Source organism: Sinohyriopsis cumingii, chromosome 15, assembly GCF_028554795.1.
Source record: "Sinohyriopsis cumingii isolate HCF-2022 chromosome 15, ASM2855479v2, whole genome shotgun sequence".
In the NCBI taxonomy this organism is placed as follows: domain Eukaryota; kingdom Metazoa; phylum Mollusca; class Bivalvia; order Unionida; family Unionidae; genus Sinohyriopsis; species Sinohyriopsis cumingii.
The window spans coordinates 65,381,195-65,406,046 of NC_142975.1; the positions used below are offsets into that span (position 1 = coordinate 65,381,195).

Here is a 24,852-nt window from a genome sequence, read left to right on the forward strand (position 1 = left end):
TACACACATGCATTTGATATATGAACAAAAGAATTAAGTATAATGAAACGCAAAAACATCGAGACCATAATAAACCAGGTTAAGATGAGATCTAAAGAAATACTAAGACCAACAAGGTTCCGAGGAACAAAAACACCATATGAGATACTTGATCCAGCTTTCATCGAAAAAGAATACCGCGAAGTTAAAATGAGTAGAACACGTGGCAGAAAAAAACATTATCAAATGAATATCGTATAATTAGGATAATTGAAAACGCGGTGAAAAATTCACTTGAGTTTACACGTAATGAAGAAGTTAGGGAGTATGTGCCACTTTCTTGTGCAATCAAAAAAGTTAAAGACCGGTTAAGTGAAAAATATAATGCACGACTGGATTTTGTTGATCATTTAAATGCATTATCAAAAATGATTGACCACCCTGCCATTTGTCATTGCGACAACGAAAGCGCCCCCTTTCCTGAAGAGAAGGTGGATAAGTGTGATATTAAAAATATTTTTTTACCGCGGTTGCGCGGTGATGGCATTCGGGTGGTATATATATATACCATATATATTTACCATAATTACGCCCGAATTCACACTCGCATCACATATTGGAACTGACCTGTTTATCAGCAAGAAGCCTTAGATTAATAAATTAACTGTTGTATTCAGTAATCACGGTATATCTCGGTCATCAAACATCTTGAACCAACCATTAACACTCCATACATGAAATTTTAACATTTCTGAATGTTCATCTGTTTTCATAATATCGTTTCCGCCATAAAATCCTTCGCCTGTTATTGTTTTCCTCCATTCATCATTATCGATAAAATCTGATTTAGGCCAGATAGGGTATTCTAAAGTATAATCATCTCGATCAGTATTTTTATTGTTCGGCGTTAAAGAAGATTCGGATCCTTTATAAGTCATCAAAAAAATTTCTATGATGTTTCTGGTCGTCAATTTTCGTGATTTTAGTTCAGTCTCGGGAAATATGATAGTCCAGTTTTTCACCATGTCGTTATATTGAACTTTATCATGCTTCATATTCTCAGCATAGATTCTGATACCCGACACAGGTATTTTTGTTTTTGACAGATCATCAGGAACTACTCGGGGAGATTCAACATCGTCAGGAAATCTCTCATCAGATTAAGTTTCTCACGAGGACTTATTTTGTCTGATCGAAACATCGTTGTATCGATGGCTTGTCCGCTGTTAAATTTATTAACAATTACTCGTTGTGCTCGTTTCATTTTGTTAGATTTTTTTGTAAAGGACTTCAAGCTCATCCGCGGATAATTTTCCAACATCACATTGAAACAGATTATCCAGGTAAGATTTCTTTGCCGGGTATGGTGGCAAATTTTCTTCGCGATTAGCATGATCATGATCATATTTGTAGTATTTTATGGCTGCGTTATGGCTGCGTTATCAGATTGTACCCGCACTATTCGTTCACCAATGCTCGTCTTCAGAAACTCATCAACGTCGTTATTATTCTTAATTTCTTCCTTGCCGGGACTAGGATTCTTCTTTTTTTGCAACTTTTCCTCGTACTCATCAGGACAAAACTGTATGATTTCGTATCAGGTATCTCCCGTCATCGTGATTAATCGCGAAGTAAAATACATCGCAGAATTGTTTTCATCGATGATATTACTGATACACGATTATCGGACGGAGTGTTTATTTCACTTAAATTCGGTGTTCTAAACAATTTAGTTTTATCATCTAGAAATCTTTCACGATCAGTTATGACCGCGATTATCTCGTCACGGGTCTTAGGTAATTTATCACGTCGCCACGTTACTTCCGAGTAATGGATTTCATTGATACATACGAATCTATGAATCGCTTGTTTCGTTGACTCGACAGATCCTAATTCCAAAGAGATCACGTACGTGTGCTTGAATCTATCGTCGGTTATACTGACACCAGCTTCAAGAGTATTATTGTATATAACAACATCAATATCGTTATAAGCGCCGTTGACGTCAGATAAATCTGATTTCTTTTGCTGCGGATTAGTATCTGCATCATAGTATCTCACACGATATTCTCGATGTTGTAGTTGCGCCGCAAGACTTTCTACAGAGTAATTTGTGCTGGACTTGTTATGAGTAAACACAACTGCGCGATTTCCTGATTCTAGTCGCGTTAATGGCTGTGCAAAATTATCCTGGTGGGAATTTTTCACAATATTTTTTTTTTTACCTTGATCGGGTTTATAATCGTTAATAACAAATTTCATCGTTGTTCTTTTCATTTCGTCGCGAAATAATCTTAGGTCGTCGATGTTTGCATCGGCATAAATGATTATCAGGCACTTACTCTCCGCAACCAGACCTGCAAATTTTCCCCATTTTTTATGACTTGATTTTACCGATGAGAACTGCTGCCTTGAATTCCATGCCATTCTTCAACAATTATAACGTCAGGAATTCCCTGCACTCGTTCCAGTGATTCCCACTGGACTGTGACCTTACGTTGATCGCCTGGTTTAAATACTATCTTGCAGGTAATATTAGAGTAGGATTCAATATTATAATCTGACTTTGTTTTCTCGGTAAATGTTTTTCAGTAGCTTACGGCCAGCGCGGGCTGATCCTTGCGCAAAGATCTTCATGTGTCCTCGGATTTTCCCATCCCGCACGCGGATTCACCGATATAATCTTCCTCGTGTATCACTGGACATCCCGGGCCGGACTCATGTGTAGCTGATGCGTTGTACGAATAATCTGGTGTTTTTTTTTTCTTCTGGGAAATATCCTGGATAATCTCGTCTAAGATAGTCAGACCTCACTAGGTATTTTATGAACTCCTGTTCCGGTGTCGCGCTATCGGTGTCACGAGGAACCGTTATCCTGCTGACAGGAGATCTTGGACATAATACAGTATAGCAATCTGAATAAACATAAACAAGACAATTGTCGCACTTATCCTCGATACGGTCATGAAAACCGTTGTATCCGTGTCGACGTTCACAGATGTTACAGCAATGACCAGGTAGTCTCGATACAGTGTGTCCCTGTCCTCGATATCCATCGAGGATAAAATAACACTTATTAATTGATCAGGTTGACCTGTCAACAGTTGCGATATCCTTGTTATGTCATCGCCGGAAATATGATCGCGCTGTGGTATCACAATGTTATGATTCTCGATTTTTAATCGTTGTTGTTGAATCCACGTCGGACAAACAAGTAATTCAGATGAGAAAAATTTACCGTGACGTGAAATAAAAGTTTTACACAAACTTGTCTTGCCCGGTTTGTATGATCGCGTGCGGAAAGGTTTTATGCTATAAACTTCAGCTTGTCTATCAATTTGCCATGCATGCATTTTTTTTCATCAGCGGCTGGGTTTAACAGTTCTTTGTATTTTTTAAAGGATACCGGTGTTGACTTGCACAACACGTGATATCCTCTATTTGTCTCAAACAGAAATATTTTATCGATGGAACAGTCGCATAATCGCGAGAAATAATCAATGACGTCGTCGGTGTTATTTTGTGTTTTGTGTTGAGATCAAAAGCTGGACATTTCTCTATGTCGCGAGGAATATTTTCAGTGACGAATGATTGAACAGCAAATTCACCAGCAATAAAATTTAAATTTTCATCGGAGGAAAAAAAGTAAAATCTGCCGAAATGCTGTATTGTTACTCCTTGTTGTAAAAACCCATCATAACTGACGAGAATATTAGTTGCTTGCTGTTTAGTATCAAAATAAATAGAGCTATCAAGTGAACTAACAAAATATGAACAGTATTCATGTAGATGAACCCAACTGAGTACAGCTACATCACGTACCTCACTGTTGGGTGTGTCCTCAAACAATACATAATCGGAATAATTCACATTAGAATCATAACGCCAGATTTTATATTCAATTAAAAAAAGTTTAACGTTTGTCTTTTTACATAATATAATATGCCTTTTCAGATCGAGACAAACAAATGCAAATGGCTCCCAAAAGGATCAGTTGATATACATACATGCATACATACATACATACATACATACATACATACATACATACATACATACATATATATATATATATATATATATATATATATATATATATATATATATATATATATATATATATATATATATATATATATATATATATATATATATATATATATATATATATATGTATGTATGTATGTATGTATGTATATATATATATATATATATATATATATATATATATATATATATATATATATATATATATATATATATATATCCTTCGGTAGCTTATGAAAGTAATGATTTACAACAACGACATTTTGCAGATGTGTAGGTGATTCACTCGTTAAATTCCATAAAAAATAAATCTTTCAGAGAATCAATAGCTGATTCGTTGATACGATCCGCGATGAAAAGTAAACTAGTATTATTAGCCGGTGATTAACCAACCGATTATTAAAATAATGGAATCGATTTATTATAGCCCAAGAGGATATTGGAGGGGTAGTGCAGCGATTAGTAAACTCGCTGATGCAGCAAATGTTACATGTTCTGTTGCTGCGAATTGGTTAGCACGACATTGCCTATGGCAAATTTTCTACCAGCACCTAAAACAATTCGGCATGCACATTTTGATATCAGCACTCATATTGATGTTCATCAAGGAGGTATTTTATTTTTACCACACGATACTATTAAAATTGATAGACGTCAATCACGTACATACAAATACGTGTTGACTGTCGTTGACGTTGCAAGTAGATATAAGGAAGCAGAGCCGTTATCAGCTAAAACAGCAACTGAAGTGTATTCTGCTTTTTAACTAATTTATCAACGAGAACCCTTGCGATGGTCACAGTTGCTACAGATTGATCCTGACAAGGAATTTCTTTGTACAGTATCATCTCTGACGAAAAAACAACAACACATAAAGTCAAAATCAGACGAGGGCATACTGCAATTCATCGTGATCAGGCAATTGTTGAATGATTTAATCGAACACTTGCTGAGCGGTTATATGGATATCAATATGCGAAGGATGTAATTCAGAAAGATATGAGATCTCGCGAATGGGTTGCAAGATTACCAAGTGTGATAGCTGCGTTAAATAATGAAATTACTCGTGCAAGTTCTATGCAACCCATTAATGAGGTTACAAAAGAACATAGACCAATACAACGAAATGACTTTTCAAAACAATCACTATTGAGTTATGTTACTGTAAGATATTTATATGAATCTGATGAACCTGAGGGTGGTAAAAGAGAGCGACTGATCATATTTGGAGCATTACGACACATACAATTTCTAACGTGGTAAGATCCACGGGTAGACCTGCAATCTACAGATTAGATTCAACTGCTTCTCAACGTGCATTTATAAGTGAGCAATTACAAGTAATTCCTAACGACACACAAACACCACCGCATTCACTTTTGTAAACTAGCACCTCGACATCGAATACATTCAAGACAGGTCATCATCACCTTTTCGCGTGTGTGACCAAAATTACCATTAATTCTGTCTACGGTAAATTGTCTTTGATTATTATTTGAATACTGCCACAACATTACTATTACAGCACGCACAATGATTATTTTGCTGTTATTTTAATATCATGATAAATTCAGCATCGAGATCAAAGTCGCGCGTATGTTTTTTGGCACACAGTTTATAACTATCTAATTATTTTCTTACTATATTATCGTTAGTTTCCTGAATTTGATTATTATTTTCTGTGAAGTCTATGACAAATCTCCGCAGCTGAGATATTTTTCTGACTCGAGACACTGCGAGATAAACTACGTTTGACCATTCGATACGATCATCGACTATCCAGACATTTGTATTAGGGATGGGTAATCCTTGTGATGAATGAAATGTCATTGGGTATCCTACCGTCCATGGAGTTTTATCCAAAGTTAACGCGCTATCAACAACACTGACATGAACTAAAAGAATATCATTTAATACAAGATTGTGTGTCTCTGACGATTCTGGTATATCAACGTCGATATTTTATCGTCGCTTATCTGCTTGTCATGGTAAAGGTGGATTTGAAATTGTTTCTTTGTGTATCATTAATAATTGTTTTTGAAATGTATATACTTGCCACTTTCAATTCAGCTGATCTCCTTAAATTCCAAAAATTGCTAATAGGATCAATAGCTCTATGATAATCAGTTATTTCTTCATAATAATCCACAAAATTCCTCAGCCATTTATGTGGAGGCAATCCAACAAAAGTTGGTTGTTGACAATGATCGCCACACATTATTACAGTAGTATGTTTTGGTCAATAACCAGTCAAGAAATATTTTAAACATTTCTAATGAAACGGTGCATCTTTAATCCCAAACAACACTCCGTGGAATATATTTTTCACCCATTCGTTCATTAGTCCATTTATCTCCGTTCCATCGAAAGAATTTATGATAAGTGCATGATTTTATATTTCTTGCTTTAATTTCTCTTGCGAGGCTGTGAGCAGGTGTTAATGCAACTATATCAAAATTCCGAAATAGTTCAATCACACGAGTTGTTTTAGCACAACCTCCAGGCCCATATAGATAAACTGTTTTATGTCTAGCTACAGGATCATATGCAGATGGTGCAGATGATAATTTTGATATTTTTTTTTGTTGATAATAATTATCCTTAATCTCAACGTCGGCGGATACAGAATAAGTCAGTACTTTTTCTTATTTTCTTCTCCATTCACCCCATGATACGTAAGTGCCAATATGTAGTTGCTCTAGGAATACTGTGTTGTTTATTGATATAAAATGAATCCGTAGCGACTCTGACAGCAAATTCAGAAACTCTATTTATCATCAATAATAGATTTATCGAAACATAAACAAGCATTGAAGATCTTAAATGAGTAAACTGCGGTGACTCACCATCAATATAACTCACAATTGTGCCTTATTTAGTTCTGTCTGATAAGTAAAATTACTTCGACTTATAAATGTGGTTCTATTCGTTGTATCAGCAATTATAAAATCGAGTTCAGCACCATGATAATTAATCTTGCACAATGTCGTTTATGATCATATGATCCTCCTTGGGTGAATTTACCGATTATTTTTCTTCCAAGATCTTTGGCGATTGTATTTTCAAAATTTGTCATATCAGAATTTTCATCATCAGAATATTTCTTTTGTTGTGGTAACCAAACTTGTTTCGGCTAACTATATGATACTTTTGCTTCACTTACAATCAACGATATAAGTGTTTTTACATCGATCATATATCGTAATAATGCTGGTGGTGCCCACATTGTTTTTTTCTGAATTTTTTTTTTGCCAAACCAGACATAATAAATCAGATGAAGATCTTCGGAAAACTTAAATGACTCGACACAAGCGAATCCAGTCAGGTCAAAATCTGGTAATGGTCCATTTATCGATAATCTGGTCATCTCGAGTGTTGGATGTCCAAATCTCTCAAACTTCTTAGAACACTGTCCATTACTAAGAAAACGTCTTTGATAACATGCAACCATATCAACCGAGACAACATCCTTATAATCGTATCTATTATTCCATAATCCACAGTGTCCGTATTCGACACAACTCGATATTATATCATTGAGAAAATCAAGCCTCGTAGGCTTCCACGAATCTTTCTCTCTCTTGCAAAATGATCAGCAACCGATGTAACGGTAAAACAATTACTCAGTAATTATTCAGCATCGTCATGGTTATATTTCAACGCAAGATTCTTCATTATTTCATGGAGAGATTCTGTGCGATAAATATCTCCATAAGGTCATACAATCTGATCATAATTTCCATTATCTGAACTTTGGAACAATCACACGGATACAGGATGATTCTTACTTATTTAGTTAATAAAACCAAATATATCTCCCTGGTAAAATTTAACAATTCGATTTCGTGGAAATATTGTTACTGCATTAGTCCACGCATGCGCATTATGATCAATAATTTCAATCGAAGCTCCTTTCGATTTATACTTTGATTCGTACAAAAGCTTTCCGGTTATCGTTCTTATTGTTACTGGGAATTTTACTTTCTTTCATAATTCAGCAACATCATTTATTGTAGCTCTTTTATCCTTGACTGATTCGGCCCATTTGTCTATTTTATTATGTCGCTGATTTGTCAGTTGATTTCCACGTATCGCGTTTGTAAAAAAAAATCCGTTACTCGTTCGGCTACACAATTTATTTTCGAAAATTTCATCGGGTTTATATCATATACACTGGGTTTATCATTCAGCGCATAAATTGCATAAACAACTGCGGTTACATGATACGCTGTTTGAAAATACGGTTTGTCAATACCAGTCAGCATTCCTGGTCTGGAACGTTTACTTAATACGGCGATTTTTTCATTATCAAGGAGAGGGTCACGTTTGTCTCTGATAATCCAAGTATCATCTACTTCTTTAATAAACTTTACAATAAAATATATCTTTGATTGTCGAGATATTTACTAATCGTCACCGCTGGTTGGTCGTTCATTGTAGCATCGATGACTTCGGTGTTGCTTATGATTTTAAATGTTGACCACACATGAAATGCATCATCGTCGCAAAATTCTTTTTTAGCAATAGGAATACTGTTAATCGGAGTTTCCGTCGGATTAACCAGAGATCGACTTCGTGGGTCAGGGGTTCCTCTATCAAGATCGAATCTATATTCAAATGGTTTAATCTTAATCGCTGACAATAACTGTTCCAAATTATCATTAACACAAATATATATATATATATATATATATATATATATATATATATATATATATATATATATATATATATATATATATATATATATATATATATATATATATATATATATATATATATATATATATATATATAATGATTCAAACAACGAATACATGACAATGGCGTATGATAGGCTCTACAACTCCTTTTAACAAAGCTTGCGTAAAGGAATTATGTGGACTTCACTTACACAGTGTATGGAGAGGGTGTTTAGGACCTGAACCGTGTTAAAAATGGGGTGCTGGGGTTAGAGAAAAGACGGAGTTGTGTGTGCAATGTTGTGGTAAGAAATAAAGAGTACTGAAAAGATATTATGATAAAAAAACACTGAATTAGTGACAAAGTTATAAAAAGCGCAGATCATTTAGCCATATTTTCAAAATAATCATTTAGACAAATAATCACTTAAGCAAATAATGTTTATATAAATGGAGCAAAAATAATTTGTAAAATACCCTATCATAAAGAATTATGAAGGATCTTGTGATTGTGTAATCAGGAACTGTCTACTAAAACTATCCAGTTGGTTTTGTCACTAATACTGGTTATCTAATGTTTGGTATTGATGGGAATATAAACTATTACTCTCATAATTTTTTCAACTAATGTTTTTTGGGGGTAATCGAAGACGCGCTTGTGATCGATCATATTAATGGCAAAAACTCAATAACTCTTTAGATAATTTACGAGACATAGTCAAAATTGTATATTTGGAAATACTGGTTGTAGTAGGAAGATCATCAGAGCAGTTTTGTTGACAAATGTACAAACTGGTGAGGAAATTATATTTCATTCAATGAATGCAGCTGGCAATCATTTTGATATTTGCATGCCTTTGGTTTAGTGCTTCGCAAATAATATTACCAGATCTGCTTTATCTGTGAAATATAAACAAAAGATAATTTTTCATTATTGTTGAAGGTAGATAACTTTGTCAAGTTAAAACTCTCTGTAGCAGAGTAATTCAGCAGTTACTTCGCTTGTTACTGTGAATGACCGCGAGAAGGGAGATAACTCTGTAGTATATATTTCTCCGGTAGAGCTTAATTGTTTGTCATCGTAACTAATTATTAATCATCTGTGAGATATTAATTATCATTGGAGTAACATAATTTTTATAATAGTTCAAATTAGTAGAAGGGTATTTATACCTTCTAAGTTATCGACAAAATCATGGCAGAAAACAGTGGTCACACCCCCAGTTATAATCAGTACTGTTCAGTTATTTTAGGTGTCTATGTTTATACAGAGACATGTACTAATTATTTAATACGATGTGTTCTGGAAAATGGAAAATAAATTCATGCCGTGGTTGTGTGTAGGAAATCCAGCATAGGTAAATTTATACTAATTTCTGAAACTTATGTTGGCGTTCGAATCCTGAGACTAAAATATGTCGAGGTACTTGCGGTATTAATGGATACAGAATATATCCTTGCTGGACCTGATTGGATTTTACAAGATCAATTTGATACCTGCCATCAACTGCATCACATGCAAGATCGACTGCAAATGTTGCTGTTATATTTACAATTCCTGTTGAAATATGTCTGCCACCACCGTACGGATCATTGTTATGTTTAAGAATACCTGATGTTGGATTTATTTTTGTCCAGGACTCAATAAATTGTGGAGAATTTTCATTGATAATATCATTGAACCGTATTTTCAGGTCATCCGAATCAAATCCTGGTAATATAAAATTGACTAAATCTGCTTCAGCTATTTTATAATGTTCAGTAAATAGTTGCTTAAAATGTATTTTTTTTTCTCACGTTTCCTAACCGCCGAATACTGCTAACATTTACCTGCTCAATAATAATTCGATTATCATAATCAAGGTCTAATACAATTTGATTTAAATATTGTATTGTTTCAATGATTTTCCTTTATAGATTGTTATTAGGATACTCCAAAATATAATTTTAAAATAACTTTACTAATGTCGTGGACATAATTATATGCTTATCTTTAACTTTATTAGCCAGTGATCTAAATTCACGTTCACTAACAAAAGTTATATTGGTTTTTGGACATTATTCATGTACAATAGAGGGAAATAACGAAGATCAGGATTCCATGGCCACATATTTCGATATTCTGGAGGATTTATACAATTTTTCGTTAATAGAGAAATCATCTCGTTGAGGTTCTGGTGCTCCTTGCTATTCAGGTGGAATTTCAGACCATCCTAACACTAATCTGATTGATGATTGTTAAATATCTAAGTCGCAGTCTGGTGCATTTATTTCTATCGCAGCTGTTATAGTTGGGTCATGAACAGTAATAACTATTTTTAATTCTTATAGACGAAATACTACACTGGAATTCATCATTGATTTGTTAAATAGGATAATTACCTGTGGGATTTCCGACAACTTGCCAATCAGGAGTGCTACCATCTTTTTATATGAAAATACAAGCGAATTATTTGCTGGCAAGCCTTCAAATGATTTTGATCTGATATTTCGCCAGATGTAATACAGTAATACCTCGTGCATTCGCGTTTCTGGATTCGCGAATTCACGGATTCGCGAAATTTTCATTGGTGCCCTCTACGTACATGTTTTTTTTTTATTTTATTGAACTGTACCTTCGTTATATGACTTCTGTGACATATAAAGTTTACCTAGTTTACCTTCCTGACAATGACAAAGAAAACGTGAGTCATTAAGTTTACAGTCCCATTCGTTACTTGGTTTTACCTTACTGTGAGTGCAAAAGAAAACGGCAGCCAATGAATTAGTATAGGGGGTAATATTAGTATACATGTACCGTACTGTAAATGCGCTAGTGTGGCAAATACCCATTAGGTGATACTGTACTCTATTTTTACGTCAACCATTTATTTCTCTTTTTTAAGGGTAGTGTATTAAGCTAACTTTTAAATGAAATTAAAGTGCTTTGGGAGCATGATTTGGGTCATATTTAGGGTTCAAACCCTAGAAATAAGCATTTATTAGCATTTTTAGTGACTCGTACCAAACATTCGCGATTCCTCCTGATCCGCGACTGGTTCTGGAACCTAACCTCGCGAATGTTAGAGGTATTACTGTATACTCGTAAATGTGCTAGCGCTATTTCTTTTCCTGGAATCTCAGTTGGAAAGTTAACACTAAATTCTGGATTAGTTTAGCTCATCGTAGTTTTTCACGGATTTGTAATATCGACAATTTGCTGAAGTAACTCGTTCGGAGTTGACATTATTATTATTTTCTAAATCCTGATTTTCTAAATCAGACGTGGATTCTATGACAGTCATTACTTCCTTGTAAATTTTAATCATCTCCGTGAACTCAAAATTTGATTTTTTTTCATCCCTAAGACTTCATGGTAATAACGAGGATACTTTTTAGTGTGCTAGCGTCACGGTGTGTAATTTTATTGTATAATCATGCGATTTTGCATTTGTGCATGTACATATTTTTTGCGATGCTATAAGAAGGCCAGCAATTGTTGGCGCAGCTGAAACACAAATTGTTGCAACTGCTTGTGATGTTATTGTTATTGTCGATAATAATGCGCCGGTTCCAACAATAACAGCAGACACCGAATATACAAGTATGTCAACAGCAACTACACGTCTGCGAGATTGGTTTACTTTTACTGTATATTCGTCAGCGATATTTTTTTTGTTGTTTCTATTTTCGTGCTTGATTTTATCGAAAATGTTGAACGTTGATTGGGGCAGCTCATTATATTTTAAGTAGGGGTAATTTAGCAACTAATTCAAGACATCAATAATACAACACGGGGTTAACTTTTTCGTCGGATTCCACCACGAATATTCCCTCGTCGTGTTGATCTAACATCACTAACAAATATCCAGATGATCCAGTTAGTAGAAAACGCCGTGAAATTGTAGCAGATATTGTAGATGTTGTAGTGCCGTGTATTGAAAATCTATATATACCGGTAGCCTCAGCGCGATGTTAATGGGGTTAATGAGTGGTAACCATAGTGATGATCCAGATGTCACCGTATATACAAGACGATCGGTATTGTTTTTATATCAGAGAGCTTAAAATCGATGTCTGGTAGATTTCCCAAAAAAATCTGTAATAGCTCTATTTATGTTTCTGCGAAAATTTAAAAACGTTTGTACATGATTAGAATATTGAGATTTAAATGTTGTCATTCCATCGTTGATTGTTATTAACGATGTCATCTTCGGAATGTTGCTATTATCTACATATTTCTTCGTTGCAGCGTCATCGCTTGATTCTGGTTCTCCAAGACCAGTAAGTTTATTATTAGTCATATTGTGAGAACCAGTCATAATATCGCCTGCGGTTAATAAACGATCATTGCTGTCTACATATCTTTGTTTTTACACATCATCATCTGATTTTGTTTTTTTCACATTAATAATTTTATTTTTACTCATATTGAGATCCCATACATAATATGTCCAATTCTTCTGATACGTCAGCAAGTTCTTCCATGATTGATATAATTGATTCATCTGATCTTTTAATTTTACCGTTTTTAGCAAACACCACTAATCTTTCTTCTGTTGCATCTCGAACCAGCAGAATAATATACGTCAACGGGATATTACTCGTCTTTAATAGTCCTTATTTATCCTGAAAAACAACGACTTCATTTCGGTCCACCTTTGCAAGACTCAAAAGATTAGCGTGTTCATCCTTGACTCGTCAAGGGCTGCATATTGAGATAAGTCGCTTTGTCTGAGTATATCTCAGGCGAGAAGATCTTCCGTAAATATATACTATTATAATTTAAGATCTGTTTAAAATGACGCGTCTACCTGCATATTCGTGCACGACTTTATGAGTTGGTAATATTGATGATGACACAGCGTAAAGTACAGCAATTGGTTCACGCCCGCATATTGGCGGATCTGTTATTGTCTGTGTTGGTATTGTTTTATTGTTGAGTATTATTGTCTTTACATAATTTAAAAATTCTTTTGGTGGAGCCAACCCTTACAAAAAAAATCCAAGTGGATCAATCGCTTAAGCCATCCAAAGAGTACCTTTGAAATGTGTGATATTTAATTTTTAGCAGCATCGAGTAAATCAATATTTGACATTGGAAAGACCAACGAAGTGTTCTTGGAAGTCTCAGTCATTTTCCGTATCGATAAGGTGTCCCTGGTAATCTCAGATACCTTCCCTTTTTAAACCTTTGTCCTATTGTTTTCTGTATTGCCATCCCATCAGCAGTTACAACAGCACCAAGTCAAGATGCTTTTGCAACAGCTGGGGCTGCAGCGGCTATTAACGCTGGTATAGCTGCAATAAATGGAAATATGCCGCCTGTTTTAATTAGGTCTTTAACTGCACCAAAAGGAAGATTGAGGTTAACGCCTGTTTTTGATTGTTTGGCGTCATTGAAATGCCTGAGTTGACGTTCTGACACTGATATTTTATTTTGACCACCTGTGATTTGATGTTGTTAGCGATAGTTTTATTCCACAGTTCTTTGCTGAATTTGATTGAAGCTTTTTAATCTGACCAGGAGTTAGACTGGTATTAACATGATGATATGACATTATAAATATCGTGAGCGATTTAATTACATGTTTTCTACTGGAGCATCAATACCTCTCAGTCGTTCAACAACAACTTCAAATATCATTGTTTTGTCTGAGAGAATAACAGCGATTGCTCTGTAACCACCACAGAGGCGTAGCTGTGGTGGGGGGGGGGGTACATATGTCCCCGGGCGCCAAGGTACAGGGGCGCCAAAATGAGGCTTACAACGTTACATTATAATAAGTAAACAAGGGTAATATTCAAAAATGTGATTAAACGGGGAGGGGGCTGGGGCGCCAATTTTATAGTTCGTCCCCGGGCGCAAAATATCATAGCTACGCCTCTGAACCACCAGCAAGCAGTCGAACTACACGCGCTCAAAAATGTATATCATCGACAGATTTCCTGAATTAATCTAAAAGTTCCAACGAAAAGTAATAGATTGGATATAATGTTGTGAAATCCCGCTGAGATAATTGTAAACCAGTGTCAACATTTCGATAACGCCCATTTATGTCTTCAACAGATGATAAGCACGTGCAACATGATTTTGTTCAAAATTTAACAAAACTTCTTGAGAAGGTTGTTGATGTCCATTTATCCTTAAAGCAACTTTAGAAACTCCAAGTGTGTCAAATATCATTGGACTTCGTTGTGAATCTATTCAAGCATTTTCCTGTAAAACCAATAAATACAGGTCTTGGTGCAGAAACTCCTTGATGTGTTGCTATTTGCCATGTAAATAAATCAGCTGCTTTACTTTGAACGCTATACTTAGTCATTGTCAACCATGATAAGAATAATTTACCACCTGAAGTCATAAACGCAAGTAGTTTTTCTTCTTCATCAAGCGATGGAGTCATTACCGGCATCAACAGGGACAGTTTTGTTAGTATTACTTACTATACCAGCATCAACTGCGCTGGGTCGCCAGATTGCATCATTATCAGTAGCTTTTCTTACAAGTACCACAGTGTGTTTTGCACTAAATGTAATTTTTCTAACATTTCTACAAAATCCAAACCTATGTGACGAATGGAATTGTACATGAAAATGTTTCGTCTCCAATTAAATTGATCTACGTATGGCGAATCCTAAGTTAAATTTTTACCCTTACCTCTTTGCCCTTTGCTCTGCTATCTCGCGACGTTGACCTTCATCTTATACCCTTCAAAAATCTTGTATCTGTTGAGTGATCCTTCATTTGTAATATTACCTATGGAAATATTGATCTGTCTGGCATTATTTGATAGGACCATATAACTAACAGTTGTTCGGTCAATATTATGAGAAAGGGTCATAAAAATAGAAATTATTGGAGAAGGCCATGCAATAGAACATGCCCAGTATATATTATAGGAAAGGTCAATAAAGAATAATTGCTCGGTATATACTACACGAAAATGCCATAGAAATAGAAATTGTCCTGTATACATTACTGATTACAAACTTTCCAAGTTTGCTTTTAAATGTATGTATGTATGTATGTATGTATGTATGTATGTATGTATGTATGTATGTATGTATGTGTGTTTGTGTGTATGTGTGTGTTAATGTGGGGATTGTATATGTGTGCGTGTTTATGTGTGTGTCTTTATGTGGTGGGTTGTATGTGTGTGTGTGTGTGTGTGTTCGTTTCTTAAGAGACGATGACTACATGAAGTCCTTTAAACATTCGTTAATCTGTTCTAGGAAAAGTACGCCAACGAAAGCGAATATCACGACAAGTCGTTATGTAATCTGTGTAGGGCATCATGTAACACCATACAAATGTAATGTTTCAGGGAAACTTGATTCTATAGAGAATGACTACATGATTCTTAATTCGTTAAACAACATGATATTATTAATGTACGAAATTTTCATGCAGATATGGACATGAGTGAGTGAATTGAAATTTTGTTTATCGAAGGTCCAAATAGCAGAATACACGAACGTGACGATCACAACACTTGTATTGTAATGGGTTTTCTGGCCCCCGTAACTGGAAACAAAATCAAATAAATGTATCAAAGTGTTATTCGAAAGTATACACCCTTCTCAAATCTTGAGAAATACACTAACGTTTAAATCAAAAAATTTCAGAGAAATAAAGTTTAATATTTTAATATATAAATGTAATAAGCCATTAAAAAAAAATCAGTGACATAAGTAGCACCTGGAGGATTCATGATAACAAATACAACATATACAACTTGAAAACGAAATATATATATATATATATATATATATATATATATATATATATATATATATATATATATATATATATATAATGACATACTATGCTAGATAAATTGATACATGTATTTGAAATGACTCCAATTTATATCGAGTCCATACAAATTCACACAGAGTCCCGGACATTCAGGCATAATATATATTGAGTTGTTTGTGTCCATTTTCGACAAAAATTCTTAATTCTTGCACTGTCTTCGTGCTATGATGGTATTATTCGAGACATAATGGACTTGATCTAAACTTAAGCCAAAGTTATTAAGCTGACTCAATTCACGACCTGGTATAAGTACTGTGAAGGTTTGTTCTTCCTTGTTGGTCAATCTTTGCTAGCCAAGGTTCCGATATGATAACCCTATATACACCTTGGCGGATCGAACAGATATACTGTTGCTTTGTCCTAGCGATATCTATTAGATTTCATGCGTTGCCTCCCTTAGTATGAAATAGAGTGGTGAATTGTACATCGGCTGAAAATTGGGGCAATTGACCTTAAAGGAATACTTCGGAAGTTAAACATCGAAAGTATGACTATGTACCAGAGGGAAGCCATTACTGATGTATTTGAGTGAAAGGTATTTGTGCAAGCACAAACCGGTACTTGAAAATTGCTTTTTTTATCAGTCCATTCAAGTTGTGTGCTCCATTTGTCTCGCTCATGTAGGAACAGTGCTCAAATTTGAACAACTTAATTTTGATTGGATGTTGTGGCTTGCTGCCGGATCCAATGAAATTCACAGACCCGAAGCACATAAATATTTACCCGATAAGCCAAGGTGTAGATAGGGTTATCACATCGGACCCTTGGCTAGCGAGGATGTTGTTGCTCGTGAACATTCATTTCACACAAGTTACATATTAGTTATTTTGTTAAATGTGAACACTATTGGATGCACATGTAAATGATCACATTCTCTGGATATAGGGAAGTAGATAATTGCAGTACATACATCTGGAGGATGCAGAAGATACAGCTTATATACTCCGAGGGTGTGCGAGATACATTGCACGTACCCAGATGGTGTGGGAGATACAGTGCATGTACCGAGATATTGTGGGAGATATTTACAGTGAATGTACCCAGAGGGTGATGGGGATATTTACATTACATGTACCTAGAGGGTGCTAAGGATAGTAGTTGGTATTATCACATCGCTTAATTGTTCACTTTCCGTCACCAGCGTCAAATCTAGGGACATATTATTCACTGTTGACATTTACTCTTCTTCCACACTTAAGATTTCATTCATACGGAGATAATACTTATTAAACTGGCTATACCCTGAAATAAATAAACTTTGCTTCAGTAAAGTCACAGGGAAAACTGCTTCAGTATTATCCTGACGTAGATTAGACACCTTGTTCAGGACACGCCATTAAAAAGAAACAACAAAAAAAACACAACCCCAATAAAAAAACAATTGTCTACCTATATCGTTTATGTACAGGGATGTGGCGGGGCGGGGTGGGGTGTCGGTACGTTCTGTGATGAAGAATGTACTTCACTCTTTATATAAAGCTATCTATGACATCTACGTTATTTGAATGAATAGTGCTCACGTGACTACAATTCAAACTCATCATCATGACAATTAAAGCATACAGACGGTGCTTGGTAATTCGGCAATGTTAACAATGTACTGATCAGTGATTGATAAAAGTCTCTTGCGCACAATTCTGCGGTTTTCAAAGTCGTAAAGGCTCTTTTATGGATAGGAATACATGCTAATATTTCTTATTTTGGACAGATAAAGGATCTCTTCGATTATATTTTGTTTACTAATACATTACAAAACCTTGTACAAGATATAAACAAAATTAACAAGTGATTTTTTTTCAACATCGGTCTTTTTTGTATCTACATACGTCATAATAAGATTTCTTTCTCCCAGGGTTTCGCTATCTAAATGTAGCGCACGTGTTAGCATCTGTTTCAATTCCAAATGGATAAATACCAAAACCTTGGAATGTCTACATATTCTGTTTCAAACTCTGCATTTTGGATAAACTATCCGTTCAACACTGAATGAAATAACATAACATGTACTTTCACGATTTTGTATTCTTTAGAGCGTCTATCTGCTGATTATAATTTTGTATTCAGATTAGTTATAGACATGTATATTATTACCAGAAGATGAGCAATAGTTTCATCAAAAATATCAGTGACGTTATAGCGGTCACAGAGACAAGTGTTGCTGACGCGGACGTACGTCCCTTTTGGTTGGTCTGTTTGGCTTTACTTATTGACACCACTGGTCTGCTACAGTGAATTTTTCTGCGATTGAGACATTGAGGGGGGCGGTAGTCGTCGGATATATCTTTGGTTGTTTCGTTGGCATAGTTCTCGTGAACCGTGTGTCTGAATTGATCCAGCTGAAAGGAACGGTATTTGAAAATCTTATGAAATGAAAGAACAAATCATCATCAGATCAATATATCTCAGTTATGTTGGTTGCATACATACATACATACATACATACGTACGTACGTACGTACAGACAGACAGACAGACATATATGCATACATACATACATACATACATGCTTATGATGACACTTCCACTCATTGCTTCCATATGTGTCGATAATTTTTTCAAAGAATAAGCTTGCGCAACAAAGAGAAGATATTGTATAGATTCAGTTGCAAATTAAACGGGCGTATCTTCACCAAAAAACACGAGTGTTATTTAGTGATTACAATTCAGGTTCATATTTACCTGATTTTCAGATATCTCAATCGTTTCGTAGAATATGGACCAAATAACACTCTCATAGCAAGGAGGCGTGGTTAAGCTTCCATAGTAACGGTAATATCCGTCCAAATTCTCAGGCAGAAGCTCACGCAAGGCAAACGTCTCTATTTGCGTGTGTTCATCTGCAAAACGAAACCACTCACTGTACGTTTATTCCATACTGTTTAACTTATCGATAATTGGTACGATATTTTTTATCTACATTTTTTATTCCACTTACTTCATCAAAATAATAACCTTAATTCACGGAAAGCTTTGAATTTATCCATACACGTAAGTCCATGAGATGCGTATGTCAGTACAAGAAGGGTGAGTAATGAATCTGGGTCATTTTAGTGTCCTAACTGGAATCTTATCCATGTCTTAAATATTAAACGATCGCGTTACTAAACGGTTTCGAAAAGTCAATAATTGATCCTAACATGTTTGCCTTGGCTACCGCGATAATCAGACGTAACATCCTATAACGCGAGCATTTAGATCAATTCGGCTTTTCTGCTATCATTTTAATTACATCCAATTCAATCCATTAGTCGAAGTGTTTGAAACGGAAAAAATGAGAACCGCTCAGATTAGAAAACTAGCTGAGATAATAATAATAATAATAATAATGAGGAATTTGTATAGCTCCTAATCTTTAGAAGCTCTAAGCGCTTTACCAAATTAGACAACACCTATAACATAAAAGACACATAACAATATGATTACGAAAAACAAACATCATAAAATTAGAAAACATAAAACATGCTGAAATATTTAAGGTAGGAAAGGTAGGAAGTTAAGTCTTTTTGTTTGTTCTTGCAGTCGAAATAGGTGCGTTTTTAAAAGCACTCTTAAATTGGATCACTGTGTTTATGTGTCTAAGTACAGTGAGCAATTCATTCCACGTTTCTGGGCCCTGGTATGCAAACGAACGTTGTCCATATGACTTTCGTAGTGGGAATAATGAGTATACGATTTTCAGAAGAGGAGCGTAAGTGTCTTCCTGGTGTATACACATGGGTGAGGTCAGATAGGTATGTTGGACTGGAGTCCGCCAGTGAAACGTGTCACAGAAAAAAAAACATTTTTGATTCTGGATCGAATGGATAGCAAGTGTAAGGTACAGAACAGGGGATGTGTGCTCTGGTCGTGGTACTCTAAGCCGTGTTTTGAACTTTTTAAAGTTTCTGGAGTAGATATTGAGACGAAACATGATTGATCTGAGTTACAATAGTTCAGTTTTGAAAGTACTGTGTGATGTGATTTTGATTTTTAACGTAGCTTTAACGATATTTCAGTCATATCGCTATGATGTCTGCAATGCGGCAGTTTATAGTGATGTCTAGCGCTGAGGCATCATGCCGTAGACATGTAGCATGATGTCCTACCCAGTCACATTATCCTGACACCAGGCCGACCTGTCCTACCACTAACCTCTTAATGGTGAGTGCCAAGCGAGGCAGCTGTTAGTATCATTTTTGAACATCTTTGGTATGACATCTTTGGTACGACCTGCCGCATCCGCTTGAAAGTAATACTGAACACACGATAGTTTTAGTGGCATCAACTGAAAGATATTTGCGAATGGAGCTGATGTCGACTGGAGAGGTTGTAGTTGAAAGTGGTGTACATTTGTTCCTTGATATTAGCTTGTAGATAATCTCGAAGAGCTCTTTGCAGCTGTAACGTTGATAAAATTAACTATTTCTGTGCGCTTTCCGGTGGTCCTACATTGAATAATACAATACGCTGTGGTAACTCTCGGATAAATGACACAAAAGATGATGATTTAATAGGGATTTGAATTAGTTTATCTAAATTAACGGCCGAATTTTTTAACTGTTGAGCAGGAAAGGGTGAAAGGGAAATAATTGGAATTCTTCTTCCTGTTTTACGCCGGCCAGCATTGAAACGACGTTTAATTTTTCGCTTCCGTTTACATTTAGGTAATGGTGAATGTAGTCCCAGTTCGTTTAGTCTGGAGCACAATGTAGTGTGGAGAGCCAAGGAGTGGTCATTTAAAGCAATTAATGAGGGTCCGACATAACGAAAACGGGATGACTGGCGAGTATCACGTAATGGCGGTTTGTTCAACAACAAAGGATGTTGTAGCAGTGGAGAAAAAGTCTAATTGTTCTCGTTTCCAAAACAATGAGATGAAGAGACACATTCGAACTAAACAGCCAATGCATGATGAACACAATAACGTAGACAAAGACAGATAACAAGCACATATATCATGAAAAACGGTACCAAAACAAAGCAAAAACGGAACAGCTGCTTCAAGCCGGTTAAGCGATATCGATAGCGGCCATCTTAAAGCAGTCTTCTGTAACAGGCAGCGTCTTTTTAGCATTCAAAAGACAGTAAATGAATTTATTCGCTGAAACTATGTACCGCACTCAAAGACACAGATATATTAGTTTAATATATCTGCTAGTTTTTCAGGTCGGAAAGGCGGTCGGTGGTTCTTTCCGGGGTTTTCTCGGGTTCTTCCTCCTCAATTAATACTGGCCGCCATGTATAGCCTATCGTGTGCTGCAAAATGGCGTTAAACCCCACAACAACAACAACAACAACAACATGTCGGAAAGGCCCTTTTTTGTTTCCTAAAGACGACCAATTGACTAATTGTTTGACTAATACAAAGTCACTGCCAAACACCAGAAGTCATTTGCATGCTCTGCATGTAGTCTGTATGGTTATTGTTGTTGTTGTGAGATTTAACGCCATTTTTCAACACACAATAGGCTATACATGGCGGCCAGTAATAATGGTGGAAGAAGAACCCGGGAAAATCCCAGAAAGAACCACTGACCCAGGAGAGACCACTCGGCCACTCGGGGGCCCAGTCTGTATGGTAATATTGATATTAGGTGAAAAAGTCGGATTGCTAGGATTTTGTCCACAGTCGTGGATTAAGATTTCTTACATTTTACATTTTTTATTTATTATTCCTTTAACCAGTGAAAAAGAAGACATTGGTTCTGTGCTGTCCGTCTGCCTGTCCATTCGATGATTACGTCACGGATACCTGTGAAGTCTTGCTGTGCATATTTTCAGGTAACATGGTATCTGTACTTCATCAGACACTTACTCTTCAAAACAGTTGATAATAGCTTTTAAACAATTCTTTTTTAAACAGCATCGTACTTACATTATTTATATTTAAATGCACGTGCCTATTCACATTGGGGTGAATTCTAATTCAAGGGAAATAACCGATAATAAGAAAACGAAAGTAATGTGTAGTAGTTGACACAGTTGTTCTTTCCTGCAGAGAGAGAGAGAGAGAGAGAGAGAGAGAGAGAGAGAGAGAGACTTTGATTTTATATAACGCTAACTCAGGTCTTTTTTCTTTTAAATTTATCTATGAAATTTTCTCTCTAGGTAGGAATATGCACTTTTGCATGTGTTATCGCTCAATCATGATTTTTGGCACAGTTAATTTTTCGTGTCCCATGTATATTTTCTTGGAACTAGTAAAAGTTCTGTTTGCTTGGCTCCTGTCAATTTATAGAAATCATTTTAATACACATTTTTGCCTGTGAGGAAAAATGTTAATTTTGTTATACTTTCGTTGACTGTGCTTGCTTATGGATCTGAGATATAAGGTTTCCACCAAGTTAAAGTTGTTGAAAAATTCACACATAAGTTTGTAAACAATTATAAGAGGTTTAAAGATCTATTCATTTGGATGTTTGCTGTGTTGAATTGGGGAAATATTCAATGTAGGAAAACTAAAAATATACGTTTGCTAAACCTTTGGACTCGAAGATTGGTTGAACATACACTATTTATAAAAATGTTGCTGATAACACTAATTGTAACACTAATAATAGAAAAATTGGGTTCAGGTTACGTCTCTGCTAGACTATCTATATTTGCAACAATCGGTTTAATTTTGTGGTACCAGTCAATTAAATAGGGATTTTGTTTTATTAGTGTAAGCAAAACTTAATATCCTCTATCAGGTCATCAGGCAAGCTAGAACAGTATTCCTTGTATAATGAATGCTTATCGTTTGAAAAACAGTACTCATATGTGATAAATTAAGATTTCTTTTAAAATTACACAAACGAGTAGTCATCAAGGTGTACCTAGGAATGTACTTAGGTACGAGGTGATTTGAAATATGTATAATTTAAGAACTGGCGATGATGAATATATTGTTTATTTTACAGAGAAATGAGAGGAGAATATATTTACAACAATATTGTTGTTTATGGTCGAATATTGAAGTCATTAAGCCCATTAATTCAAAAGGAATCTTACACGCGCTATCAAACTTTATAAACTTTGCACAACAGAAAAGGTCAGAAAATGCCTACCTTTTTATAAGTATTTAATGGTTAAATAACATTCCAATAAAATAATAATTCAGCAGAAATTGGCATGTACATTTTATGTAAATTTAATTGTATTGTACTTATACTTAAGTGTGAACTATAGCTAATAATTGGTGAAATATATTTCATACTCTTTTATTCTTATATAATCATATTTTGAAAAATATAGCCTTCTTCTGACAATCGTATACTCATTATTCCCACTGTGAAAACGAAGTCATATGGACAACGTTCTTTTGCATACCAGGGCCCAGCAACGTGGAATGAATTGTCCACTGAACTGAGACACAAAGACACAGTCATCCCATTGAAGACTGCTCTTAAAACTCACTTATTTCGAAAGATAGAACGAATTTAAAGACCTAATAATGTTTCCTAACTTAAATATTTCAGCATATTTCAGCATGTTTTGTATGTTTTCTAATTTCATGGTGCTTGTTTTTGTAATAATATTATTATATGTTGTTTTTTATCTTATAGGTGTTGTCTAATGTTGTAAAGCGCTTAGAGCTTGTAAAGATTAGGCGCTATACAAAGTCCTCATTATTATTATTATTATTACTATTATTATTATTATTATTATTATTATTATTTTCATATGAGAAAATACATTTCTCATCTATTTATTGCTTGTGTCAATGTAATTTATACTTGCAGCAGCAAGAACAACAAAGAAAACCCCATCATTTTGTGGTTATGGTCAGTTAAAAGAAACTGCATTAGTTTCAGGCATTTGCCAAGACTTTTAGCTCTCCAACGCTTTCTCTTTTACGAATTTATCTCCCGTAAGCAATCATGACAGCACTGTACTTCAGTTGGACTCGCCTTTGTGGTCAGAGTGTAAAATATTGATTAAAGTTCACCAGTTTTATTTATTGCAACAGGGTGTGCCATCGCAAACATACCGTTATATGAGGCCGCTTATATTTTTGTTAAAAAAAGGATCAGCCAATAAATGCGACTGAAATTGAGGCTAACTTACGAAAAGCGATTGAGCACGTGTGTATGCCGAAGGGTGAATTTTAATCTTTAAAACTTCGATTGAGAAGCAAGTTTGGCATATAATAAACAAATTCTTTTCCTGTGTAAATATCGAATATATTTCATCCCGTGATACAAAATTATGATTCGTGGTTAGTGCGCTCTTTCAAATATCACGTTTCTGTCGCACACGATGAAATATGTCCCGTATTAACGCATGAAAGATGCTATGCTATTTATTGGTCATTAAATGTTATCTGTATTATATTTGGTATTACTTATCCTGACCCGTACGCTACATGTGAATCCTTACGTC

The 24,852-nt window shown here is 35.2% G+C and overlaps 1 protein-coding gene across 1 annotated transcript in view; it reads right to left on the minus strand.

Moving 5' to 3' along the window:
• Positions 1-16,321: 16,321 nt before the first annotated feature.
• The window catches only part of LOC149781964 (carbonic anhydrase-like), a 79,083-nt gene continuing 70,552 nt past the window's right edge, over positions 16,322-24,852 (minus strand). The window contains exons 7-8 of the mRNA XM_089936152.1: positions 19,189-19,346; positions 16,322-18,845 (exon numbers count right to left, since the gene is read on the minus strand). Of these exons, the coding sequence (XP_089792278.1) occupies positions 18,597-18,845; positions 19,189-19,346 (407 nt within the window). The 3' untranslated portion in view covers positions 16,322-18,596. The remainder of the gene's footprint in view (positions 18,846-19,188; positions 19,347-24,852) is intronic.